The sequence below is a fragment of the Natator depressus genome, chromosome 3 (assembly GCF_965152275.1).
Source record: "Natator depressus isolate rNatDep1 chromosome 3, rNatDep2.hap1, whole genome shotgun sequence".
Lineage (NCBI taxonomy): Eukaryota > Metazoa > Chordata > Testudines > Cheloniidae > Natator > Natator depressus.
This window is the reverse complement of record NC_134236.1, coordinates 119,887,190-119,900,354: the sequence shown is the minus strand read 5'-3', so window position 1 is coordinate 119,900,354 and position 13,165 is coordinate 119,887,190. Positions and strand designations below refer to the sequence as shown.

The 13,165-nt window shown below is 38.5% G+C and overlaps 1 protein-coding gene across 5 annotated transcripts in view; it reads left to right on the top strand.

Moving 5' to 3' along the window:
* The window catches only part of SERAC1 (serine active site containing 1), a 52,864-nt gene that overhangs the window by 10,124 nt on the left and 29,575 nt on the right, over positions 1 to 13,165 (top strand). For 3 of the 5 annotated variants that reach the window (XM_074948690.1, XM_074948689.1, XM_074948688.1), the window contains 5 exons: positions 1,804 to 1,895; positions 3,479 to 3,515; positions 3,961 to 4,097; positions 6,016 to 6,105; positions 7,155 to 7,283. In XM_074948690.1, the coding sequence (XP_074804791.1) occupies positions 1,805 to 1,895; positions 3,479 to 3,515; positions 3,961 to 4,097; positions 6,016 to 6,105; positions 7,155 to 7,283 (484 nt within the window). In that variant the 5' untranslated portion in view covers position 1,804. Of the gene's footprint in view, positions 1 to 1,803; positions 1,896 to 2,752; positions 2,891 to 3,478; positions 3,516 to 3,960; positions 4,098 to 4,613; positions 4,700 to 6,015; positions 6,106 to 7,154; positions 7,284 to 13,165 lie in introns of those variants that run through there. The other 2 variants (XM_074948691.1, XM_074948693.1) reach the window with 2 other exon arrangements.

Here is a 13,165-nt window from a genome sequence, read left to right as displayed (position 1 = left end):
TTGAATTTAGTTAAACATTCAAGTTTTTTAAAATCAGGTTTGTTTTTGTTAAAATTGTTTTAACTAAAATAGTTAAATGAAATATTTTAAAAAATCCACAAAAATTAAATAGACTATGTCAGCCAGGTCAACATGAGAAACTTAAAATATTGGCTTCTGCAGCTAACTCAGTCGTTTTCACCTTCATTTTCCTGTTTGTTCATAATCTGGAAAAGAAAAACAAGCTTTCCTGCTTTTTCAGGTCCCAAACGATTTCTCAATTTGGAATGAATTAGTCCAAAGGAAGAAAATATTCTTTCTACACCTGCAGAAGAAGCTACTGCTGTTAAAAGTGAGATTATCACTTCAACAGTCTCTGAATCCAAATGCTTAATTGACTTCCACCAGTTCACTGGTGTGACTTTCTTTAAAACGTCATCAGCAAACATACATTTCTTGAATGGTTCTTATTCCCAAACTGGGTCTCTTTTACGGCCTGCTGCCATTATCGGTTTTCCCTTCTCATGAGCGAATGGTATGGTAGATCTCAAATCAATGAAGGCTACGCTCAGAAAGACCTCAAGACTTTTGGAATATGCTGCTCAAACAGTTTCACTTTTGTTTTTACTGCCTGTCCCTCCCTTCTCACATTTCTCTCCAGACTTCTTCCCCTTGTCCAGATCTGTTCTGCCCCCAAGAATTCATTGAACTTTTTGAAACTTTGCACTTTTAGAGAGAGTTAAAGGATTGACTCTGTGAGCACAAATTTGGAGAGGGACAGTAGGGCTGAGGTCTGTTGTTTCTCACCTCTATATATTATTTATTTAAAAGTATTTTTGCTGTTAACAAGCATGTTATCTCTGGAGACACCCTACCTTCAGCCCGCATTAGCAGCTCCTGTCCTACGGAGCTGGGTCCAGCTCCCCACTCTGGGTGCTGCAACCTATCACATGTGGTTGCAGCACCACTCAGGTTTGGTGCATCCACCCCTCTGTTTCCGTCTACAGAAAGGTGGATATGCCGCTCCGGAGTGCTATTGTGACCCTATGTGCAGCTAGGTTGCAGCGCTAATCAAATTTGGCCAATTCACCCTTCCATTTCCATCTATGGAAGGGCCAAACCTGAGTGGTGTTGCAACACCCAGAGCCAGGACCTGGACTGAGCCCCACAGGACAGGAGCTGGTGCTGCAGGGTGAGTGCAGTGTGGGCTCCTCATGGACTCTATTCAGATTCACGATTACCATGAACATTGTGACCTTCATGTGAAAACTGTTGACTTGATCATAACTCTTTTAACAGCAGAAGACTTCTAACAGTTTCTGTGAAATATATCTTTCAAAGATGTAAATGTTTGTTTGTTGTTGAAAGCCCCATCAAGCAGATGGTTGTATAGATCTATTTCCTAAAACAAATTAAATTCTGAACATTAAGAACAATGAGATTATTACATATTGGTGGTTGAAAAGCATGTATGATACAGAGTAATGTCTTTATGGAGTTGTGGAACTATATGGTACTTAATGAATACCTACTAAGATGCAGCAAAGGAGACTTACTAGAGGAGAGAGGTAATTTGAAAAATATGCACAGTAAAATCAACTGCAACACACTGTTTTATAAAGCACTGTGTTAAACTTTTAGCGTTGAATGTAAGCTACCAAATGCAGTAATTTATGGATTTCTTAGTTTCTAGCCGTCTGTCACTTTAGTATTCAATATAAATGAATAATGCTTTTCTGATCTTGAGGGCAAAAGACACAGAAATTTGCTGCAGGTTTTTAATTATATTACCTAAATTAATAATTTTTGTTTGTGTGTCTACAGAATGTCGTTGGCTGCTTATTGTGTATTTTGTTGCAGAAGAATAGGAACTTCTAGTCCAATCACAAAAAGTGATCTGCCGTGGAAAGATATCAGTAAGTGCAATTCTGTAAATGTCAACTTGAAGAGCTCATAAAAATGACTGTGTTGCTACAGTAAGCTGTGTATTTAAATTATGGATTGGACTTCACAAGATGATATTGGGAAGGTCTACATAGCATTTGTAACCCCAAAATACTTGGAAAATATGTTCATGTTTTCAGTCTCTCTCCGATACCTCCAGAGTATTGCCATCACTGACATTGTCAAACAGAGCTGTCATTTAAAATATAATTATTATGCGTCAGTGTCAACACTTCACTGACATGAGTGGAGTAGCTAGCATTGCTCAGACAGACAGCTCTGCACTGGTTAATGCTTCATATCACAAAGGATAAGCTTCACAACCATAAAGGCTAGAAACTTAATTTATTTGGGGGGAAAAAAACCCGAAAGATTTTTAGAACGCAAAATGGCAGTCTCCAAAAAATTACCATCTCATTAAGCTTCCATAAATTGACCTCACTCAATAAGGTTTTTTTACCTTAGAACCATAGGAACAAACTTATCCTGAGATTCTTAAAGCAAGGGGCAACATTTGAGTAAACGTAGCTCCTGTTTTCTTTTCCTGCCTGCCTGCTGGCAGTAGGCCTACCACTCTTCTTTCTTACTCTCTACCTTCCTTCTGCTTTCCCTCTAGAAGAAGAGCCCTCTGGATTCTTAATCTCTCTGCCCCAGCATCGAAGACTGGATGCTTCCATTCTTGATAGATAGCAGACTTCGTGTTTCATGCCTGTTTTACCTTCCCTGTCAGTAACTTTTCTGGCATGTAGCTGCTTCTTGTTTTCATACCAGAAATCTTTGAGAAGCCTGCTCCATGCTACTTCCCTGCAAGGGCAGAACCTGGTGGAGTAGGAGGTGGGGCAAGTCTCCAAAGGAAATTTATTCTTGAGAGGATGAGATATGTCGTATTGGGATTCGCTCCTCTCAGTTGTGACAGACCCTCTCCATTGGCTCCAATGGAATCCAAAAACAGGCTCACCTTGTCCAGGTATAAAATGCCTTAGTCCTGGCCAGTGTCCTTAGAATTAAAGCGTAAAGCACTATAAGCGCCAAATACTGTGTCAGCTGTCCTGTTTAGATGAATGAGATTTGACTGAATTTCTGTAAAGAAAACCTATGAGACACCTTTGCAAGGCTTAACAGATAAGAGCATGTATCTTCCTGTATTTACCCCCACACAGCAGAGATTTCAATGAAATTATTTATTTAAAGGAGGAATCTTCTTCATAGTTTATGGCAACTGTTCAGTACAAGCCATATTGTTGATCACCTGCTGCTGATATACTGTCAGTAACAAATGATTTATTAGCTTATTTAGCTGGGAGAGCAGGGGTTTTGTAATTTAAAACTAGAGGGGAAGAATGTAGAATGTAAAATCTATCAATAGTTTTCAGCTACTGAAAACATGGAGTCAGAAACAGAAAAATGAGCGTGAAAAGCCTGCTCTATTCCTCTTTAACATTTTTATAATCTTTGACGTACAGTATCCAGAACTGATCAAATGCCTTAACTTTTTAATAACAATTTGTATGCACACAGTTTGTTTGACTTTGGGTGTTTTTTTATTTGTTTTAAGGAAAAATTTCAAAATTAACTGGATCACTTATTCTCGGGTAAGTTGTAACTAACAATTACTCATCTAATTTATATCTTTTATTTATATCTGAAGTTATGTCACTTCCTAAAAAAGGATCTTGCTAAATAATCTTTAAACATGAAGTACCTTAAGTTTTAAATGATAACTGAACATCTTTGCATATTTTAAGGTACTGTCCATTAAGATCACTTCTCTTTCTTTGCCCTGATTATTTGAGACACTATACTGGCCCCTGCAACATGTCAAACACTTGATTACAAAGAAGATCAAATGTGTATATTGTATTTGATAAAATATATTCTCTATAGAGCAAATGATGATTTACCTTAAAACAGTTTTCAGCCTATATTTGTCGTCTTCATTCTTTGCATTTGTATTTCTAGATGATATGGTGGTCCCGTCTGCCTTAAACTCTTTGACTAATACAGTATTTATATTCCATTTTCTTTTCTTTTTTTAAGAGGTTTCGTATTTATTACATATGAAGTTCTGGCCCTAAAGAAGTTACTGACACTTGATACTCACGTTGTACAGCAAGAGAAACTGAAGTCCTATATTTATGTACATACAGTTTCTTTAGATCCCAGTGAATGTCAAGGTAAGCTATGTAAGATTGTGTGCTGAGAGACAGAACTAAGAGAGCAGCTTTTCAAACAATGCGTGAGACACTGGGATGGTAAAAGAGGACTAAAAAGAATTTGGTCATGCTGCGTGGTCCCATAATAAACATAATGTGAGATTTTTCTATTGAATCATAGCCCAGTGTGGGACAGAGATAAGGTGGCATTAAACCACCCTTGTGCACTTCTGATCCTAGGCTGATACAGGGCCCCCGACATAATGTAGACAGCCCTTGGAATGTGTCTAAATCACAGCAGCTTCCCAGGGCTACCTGGAAACTCCACAGCCCCACATGCTGCAGTCCCACCCTTGGCAGATCCCCTCCCACCCCAGCACATGCCCTTCATCCTGGCTTACAAAGGGGTCCTTGGAGGTGGCAGCCTCACTGCTGTTTTTGGCAGTGCTTGTACCTAGGGATTGCTGCCCCATCTGGGTATAGAGCTTTTAGGGCTCTTATATGCCTCTCTGGCTCTTTTACATGGCACACAGGGGCTGGAGTGTGGATGAGGATCTCGACAGTAATAAATGCAACTGTCGGTGCTGAATACTGTTCAGCTGTGCTATCTTGGATCGCACAAGGTATGCATTCAATTTTCCCTCTTCCAGAGGCAAATGGTAAAGATGATTATCTATTCATTGTCCTCCCTTTATTTTTTTGAGCGTCATCTGACACATATGTATAACTGCTGATCACTTAAACTGACATTGTTTCATGGACCCTTGAGAACAGCCATGTTATCATTCTTATTAGGAAAATGGAATTGGAGTTGCTTCATCTCTTGTATAACCTAAGTGTTAGAGTACTGATCTAATCTTGTAACAAAACCTCTTCTGTGCTTTTATTGTACTCGGAGTTTGTGGCTCAGAATATGATTGTTATCTCATAAATAAAAAGCACTATGAAGTTATTATAATTCTCTAATATAGAAAATGTTAGTTGAGCTTTTTATCTTTTTGAATGTAATTTGCAAAAAAACAATTATTTCAAAAAAACTAAAACCCTGTTGTCCTTTAAATAAAGCATCTTTCTAACTGAAAAGTTGGGCAACTGCTTCAGAACTTAACAGGCTGTTTAAATAAATACAATTTTAGACTGGTAAAGCTGTCTCTCTCCTCCTGCACACATTGGTTTTATTCTTTTACATTTTAAATGGTGAACATGAATGATGTCATTGTAGACGTAGAGATTGACATTCTTAATCTCAGTGCATAGAAATATTTCATAACATACTTGGAAGAATTTCCTTTTTCTATTAGTTCTCATATAGTAATATGAGAGGCAAAATAATATGGACCTACTATATTAAAGGGAATATAAAACTAAATATTTTAGTTACAGCAACACTGACATGCAGGCAGCTCTTGGTTGTAGGTTGGAATAAACAACACAAATCATGCAGCGTGCCAGTGAGTGTGTAAAGAAGCTTTGGTAACAAATCACTATTTTTGTGAAAAGTGCCAGAGGGTCTTTAATGTCCAGGCAGAGACAATAGGACCTCAAGTCCTCATCTGAAAGACCCACACACAATAAAATGCCTACTTTGAAAGGATAAAGGTTTAAGTTTAATTCTGCTGTAACTTGAATTTATGGTTTCATGGAAACTGGTTATTTCATACCTGAGCCTGAGACCTTAAGCCACTCCTCCAGTTTAAAGAAAAAACAATGACAGTCTTTTGTCCTATTTATATGTGCATTAATTTTTCTTTTGACCTTAGTGGGAAGCACACCTATGTAAAGAGAGTAACCTAAAATACAAAAGAGAGAAATGTACAATATTTTCCTATAGTAACTGTTTGAAGAGATTCTTTTAAAACCTTTAAGATTGTTGGTTCCTGGGCATAATACTACAACAATTCCCTGATCAACCTTGAATAAGCCTGTAATATTTTCATAGGAATCCTATACAAGGCAAGAAAAGAACTTCATAAAGTAGTGAGGAAAATACTAGAAACCGAAGCTAAAATTCTCCGGAGACCTTTTGATGGTAGGTATTAAGAGTGGAAATGTTGGCTTGTCTGTGATTAATATTCACGTTTAGAAAAGAACAAATCTATTACCTTTAGAAAATAGAAGCATTTTTCTTATGTATCTGATACTAGTTTGTAGTTATAATATTCCTACATGTTTGTAATATTTCATGCCACTTTTACAAACAGTTTGTTTAAAGGAAAGTTATATGCGTTATGTTTTTATAACAAATGTTAGACACATGCTAGGACAGAATTCTGCATCCTCTTTCAGAAGAGATTTGAAGCTTAAAACTTTTGTGATGCCAAAAGCATTGTTTGGTGAAGAAGTCCTGGAAGATTTTTCATTTTAGGAACTAGGTGTGAGTGTGTGACACTCTTCAGCAGGATTTTTGTTAGTGTTAATTGAAAGGAATGAAACCTCTTTGTAATAGGTATGTGTATGTGATAGAGCACAGGACTTGGTGTCAGGACTCAAAGGTTCAGTTCCTGATTCTGCAATCAACTTGATGTGACATGTTGGGCAAATAACTTTCTCTCTGCCCTCATTTACCCATCTGCCAAATGGGTATAATACGTACCTCACAGAGGTGTTGTGAGTGTGGTTCAGTAGATTAAGGCCCAGATCCTTGGAGTTGCTGATCACCTTCAACTCCCACTGAAGCCAATGGCAGTTATGGTTGGTAAGCATTACACAGGATCAGTTCTTAAATATAAATAAAGCATTTTGAGATCTTCAGTTTGAACACTCTATATAAAGTATAAAAAGATGAGGTGAAATCCTGGCCCTATTAAATTAAATGAAAACAAACTCCCACTGATTTCAGTAGGATCAGGATTTTGGCCATGGTCTTCTGAAGATTATGTTGCTTCCAGTTTACTGATCTGTTACCAATTTTTTGATATTGTAGCACTTATTAAATGATTGTTCCATAAATGGTTATTAAGTCATATTAATATTCCAGGAAATAGTATTTTTGGTTGGTAAATAAGAAGGTGACTATGAAAGAAAAATGCTTATTAATTTTAACATTATATTTATGTGATTTTTTTTTTTTTTATAAAGAACATTTTAGTACATTTACAGAAGATCATGAACGTGCCTTGTGGGTCCTCTTGAAGAGAAGTCAATCAGAAGACAGAACCATTCGACTGCAGGCGGTGCAGCAGCTGGCAGAGAATGGTCACTGGCATGGTAATGTATGCTGTGACAACCTAACCAATCTTTGAAACATGACGAGATCTCATTTAACTGCTTTATGTTCATTGGCAAATGCTAACATGAAAAGGGGCTGGTAGCCAAAGGAGAAGGCAAATATTCTTTCTGAAAATGGTTTTCAAACTTTTTTATTTAAATTTTAATTTATTGCTGATTAAAGGCACCCATATGCACAAAACAGATAGAGCGTGTGTGACTGCAGTGCAGGCTTCCCTATGCTGCCCCACCGATGTACCTCAACCTTGACCTCATCTAGACAAGAGAGGGTAGCTTAGTTTCTGTGTCTTTTAGTTCTTTGGCCTGTGTGTTGGGACTACCAACAAGATCGCTTGTTGTGGTGGCAGCTTGATGATGTCCATTTGTCCACTAAGGACAGGACTGAGGCTATCAAACACAATTCATGAAGACCACTTAAGAGCTATTGGATAGTAACAATTAAGGGTTACTACCAGTTTGGTCTAGATTTGATGTGGCAGCCTGGAGGTGAAAGATTTTTCATGCTATTATCATCCTAAAACGTTCATTCTACCCTAAAGCATCTTTTTAATGTCTGTGTGAATTCAGAGAGAGGTAGAAACCTCCCCCACACTTAATTAAGAGAACTTTTCTTTAAGGCCAGTTTAGCTTCATGTTCTTGTATTATAAGTTATAGCTGACATTCTGTTATGTTAAAGGAGCTTTTGCTTCTTGTGTTTACCCTTTGCAGAATAAAAGCTCAGTTTTGTTATTTAGATTCTTTACATTATGTTTATACTTAGAAAATCCCAGGGTTTCTGTTCTTATTTTTTCAGAGCTCCATTTCTGGCAAATGCGGTAGAATTGCTTGGCAGGTATCAGTGGATTCTTTGCCATGGTACCCATGCTAAAACATATGCTTCTATCCTTCACTTCTGCACTCCAAAATCTTTCTCTTAGTGGTAGAATTTTGGGAGCTCTGAGGGGTTTTTTTTAGTATGCTTATGGCCATGGAAGCTAATCCTGTACATCCAGATGTATTGCGGGATAGCAAGGGAAGTGTCATACTATATCTGGTGTATGTACGGCATATAGTACTCCTGAAAAAATGTGCTTTCCGATTTTTTGCTGGGGAACTAGAGGAACGTACACCTGCTTGTGTTGTCAGTACATTTAGTTCTACCATGTCCACAGATACAGCTACAATGCCAAAGCTCAAGTAGAGGGAAGAATCTAGCACATGACCTCCAGGCCAATCAGGTATCTCTTTTTCAGCACTTAGGTTGACAACTCAAAGCAAAGTTAATTAACTGAGAATGCAAAAGAGAGTGAGATTATGAACAGTTTATCAAAGTAGGATAGCCATTTTACTTAAAATCTTATATTAAGTGCAGCATCCTTTTCCAGTCTTCTCCTGTTGATTCATTTCTCTCTGGGTAGAAGATGTACTTTAAAAGGATTCAAATAGTACTACTGAGGAAAGACTGGAACAGCACTTAAAATCAATTACTAAAGTGTCCAGTCTGAAGATCTGTCACGCATAGTCCCAGAGATGGTTGCGTTTCAGCAAAGGATGCACTGGGTGACTTTATTTTCATCTCTATTTTAGCATTTTTCAATAATAAAATGTTAAGTTTGCATCTTGACTTAATACCTTGTTTTTATTCACTCAATTTTTTTCCCCCATAAATTCTCCTTTTGGGACTGTTACTGTCTTTCTGATCATAGCCCAAAGCTCAACTTTACTTTTAAAGTTTGAAGATCCGTTCAGCTGTTTTTGAGTTGTGTGAACTGGGAATATAATATACTTTCCCCTGAATTCTTTTTATACGTAAGGGTGTCCAAAAATTGCGGGCCGCTATCTTGTTGTGGAAACCACAACTTCTAACACATACTGTAACTTTTTATAGTTGCCACAAATTTGAGTAGTGTTGCAATGCCACTTGTTCATGAGGTCGCAATGCCAGTCACTCAGATTTGGCCCAGCATCCCCCCAGTCATGACAGAGTGGTGCCCTGCCCAAATTTGAGTGAGTGGCACTGGAACTTGGTGCACTCAAATTTGGCTCTGCACCAAAATTATAACTTTAAAAAACTGTGGCTGCAACTTTTGAACCAAAAATCACCACTTTCATACAGCCTTATTTTTACATATATAACTCAAATTGCTGAATGTTAAAATGTCAGACCTCACTTGTGGTTCTATGTCTGAATAACAAACAGATGTTTGGTAAGTTTGGAAAACAAACTAGAATAAAAAAAGTAAGTAAATAAAGATTCACTTTCACATATGCACATTATTATTATATTAGCAAATGTACAAGTGGTACAATAAAGATTGGAAAAAAGTTCAAAATATAAAGTCTGGAAATAAAACAGAGGTGTATGTCAGAAAAAAGAAAAATGTCAAAAGGGCTTAGGTAAGCATCACACATAGTTTAGCCATTCCGTTACTTTGGGGTCAGAAGTATGAGTCTGGAAAGTCCTCCTGACAGACCATCACAAGATAGCAATCATTCGGTAGGCGTGCATCTGCAGCTATGCAGAGGGCTGTTCCTGAGTCTCCAGTTGTGGTCATTTGCCACACACCTCACCAGCCCACATCTGAAATGGTTGAGCTTGCAACAGAGGTGGCGTGGCAGCTCAAAGCCAGGCAGAATCTCATCAAGCTGAGTGATGAGGAGGGAGTTTCTTACAGAGGGAACAGCATGTTCCCCTTTTGCTCACCACAATTTGACCACCATGGACATGCTCAGTAATGTAGTCCAGATTAGTCTTCTACTAATGAGATGGTGACAAGGCGCCTCCTATATGTCTTTGAAAATTGGCAGTTGTTGTATCTCCGGGGTTTTGTCAAAGGAGATTCTTTGCTGCACTATAACACTTGATGTTAGGAGGCAGGATATTAGAAAGGACTGGTACCCATTTGGTGTTTGTTTGGTCTCATAGTCCTGTTGTTATTCTCATCATTTGATTCAATTGTACATCAACTAGCTTTGTGTGGGGTGGGTTTAATCACTCAGAAGCACAGTATTCTCCATCTGAGTAGTAGAGAGCTAATGTCGAGCTGTGCATCGTCTGCACATTAGCACCCCAATTTGTGCTTGCAAGTTTATATAAGAGACCCTTTCTGCTCTTAATCTTCTGAGCTGTCTTGGTAAGGTGGTCCTGATAGGCAAGTGTGCAAGTTAAACTTACTCCTAGATATACTGACTTTGGATATTGTGCCAGTCGTTCTCCATTCAAGAAGATGTTGAGTTCTCATGAAGTGTTCATGTGATTGAGATGAAAGCATGATGATACCGATGTCAAAGATATTACCTTGATGGGTTGTTAGGTCTACAGAAAAGATGCTTTGAAACAGAAAGCTACAAGCGATGCTGGAAAATAAATTGAGCACTTGGAGGATCCAGAAGAACATACACCCTCAGGAATCTGTTCTTGCCACAACATTTTTGAACATTGAAAATCCTCCAATCTCTGCCTACCTTCAAGAAACAGAAACGTCAAAAAGCTTGAGGTCAACCTGAACCAAGACATGGCAGCCATCAGTGGCTATTGCAAGAAGTGGAGATTGAGCCCAGTGTGTCAAAGACAGTGTCATGCTGCTTTCATCTCAATATGAGAAGTAAACAATATATCTTTGAGTGATAATTAGGAAGGATGTTGTGGTAGTTGGGACACTAGCCTGGGACCTGGGAGATTTTTGTTCAGTTCACTGTTCCATCAGACTTCCTCTGGGACCTTGGATTTTACAATGCAAATCATCTCTCCCTGCAACTTCTGATACGAATGAATAGCCCGTTGAATTTGTGTATGTCTGGTATCATGCTGTCTGGAATGGCTCACAACTGTGAGTGCCTACCTCAGGGTAGACTGTCCAAAGCAGGGCAGACACTCCAAACTGGTGCCACTATGTTCTATAATTAGATTTCACTAACCCGATACCAAATGTGAACTCCCAAGATATTGCAATAGTCTTATAATGGAATCACAGACAGTCCCCTTAAACACTCCAGTCTATTTTGCCACCCAGACAAGATGGACTAAGTGATAATTGGTCACTTACACCAAAAATCATAAAATATTCAGGTTATACCCAATCCCAAGAGATCTGTTGCTCATGCGGGTTGACTTGCATCCCAGATCTTACACTGGAAATACTGCTGATAGCCAATTCAGTGCTGATCGTAAACTAAGAAAAATAAATGAGTTATTGAGAGGTTAAAGCAGATAAAAATATATGTACAGGTGAGTCACAGTCTATAATTTCAAAAAGTAGCAGAGATACAGTTTTCTTCCAGTTTCCCAAAAGTCTTTCACGGCTACCCAGAATAACTCTGGGGATCTTCGCCTCCTTGTTTGCCTTATTAGAATCCCAAAAGCCCAGAAATGAAGAATTTTTCCTTGTGTCCATATTTCTTGCTTCTTCTCACAGAAACCAAGCTGACAGCAAGAGTTCCTATCCAGATTCCTTCTTCATGGTGGTGAGGGGGAGGAATGCACTTACCAAAGTCTTTGATCTCTCGCATCCTGATCATTTGCTTTCCATGTGCAGGAACTGGCACTTGGCTTATTAGTGTTATACCTGGTTTGTGGTGTTGGCCTCTTGCCTTTGTCTGGATAAAACTTGCTATCAATTCGCTTGACATGACTGGTTTAAAGTCCTTTGTGCGTCGGCCTTACATACATCACACAAGAATATTAATGATCAGTCAGTTATTAGTTTTCGAATGATGTATTACGTGACACCTTTTAGATACAGATTATAACAGTACTGAGTTTGGATACACTGAGCTGGTTAGGCCAGCTGAAACTCATTAGTAGATACCAGGAAGCCCCTTGCCTTTTTGTATAGGCATGCTTTTAGGGTCACGGCTGGTTAAGAAACATCAGCGGTTCAGCTCTCTCCCTCATTGCCCTCAGTATTTTATTCTTTTCTTGATAGTACTGTAGATAGACAATCACATCTTTTGGTCTGGTGCCTACTGGGGTCCTGGGGAATAGGGATTTGTGAGCCTTCTCAGTATGAATGCAATCTTTATTGCTCAGTTTTAATATGTAATGGAAAATATCAGCCAACGTGTCCAGCAGGTTTCTCTCTTCAGTTTCCTCTGGAATACCTTTTATCCTTATTATTCCTGCATTCTCAGTTCTCCGTGTCCTACAGCTTTAATTCTATTTCTTGTTCTCTTTTTTTCAGTTATTTGGATTCTTTCATCTAGATTAGTAATGTCCAGTTGCTCATTTAATCCTGTTTTCGCATCTAATGTTTTCCCTTTAATCTCTGTTCATTTTTTGTATCCTTAATGTAAGCTTGGAACTCTTCTCTCAACTCCTTATTCATCTTTTTGACATCTAACAGCATGTCCTTCAGTTCAGCCTTAGTGACTGGTGCTTCTCTACCACCTCAATAGTTTATCTGAGGGAGGACAGTTACTGTCTTTTGTGGCTGTCTTTGTTTTGTGGGATTTTTATCTTTGTATTACAGGATTTTTCCTTTTCCAGATATCTAAATGTTCTTGTCTTTCCTCCTTGATTGTTGGACCTCTCTCAACATGGCTGCTGCCACACTTCCCTTTTGCTTGTCTGTCCTTTCCAAAATGGCAACTGCATTTCTTCTGCCCCCAGCCACAGTAGTATAGTTTTAATTAATTTAAAAAAAATCTCATTACACTCATTCACTGACTCCTCACAGGATAACGAGGGTCTAGTTCAACATCTTCAAGCTTGCAGAATCATTTTTAATATGTTCTGCAGGCTGATGGCACTGGATTTTGTTGCAAGATTTTCTCCCCCGGACGCTGCTTTCTGGGACTGGGATCTGCCAGCTCTCTTTAGCATTTTCTTTTCTTTCTAAAACTGGCTCCAAGGTTGGTTATTCATATTTAGGGCACAGATCTG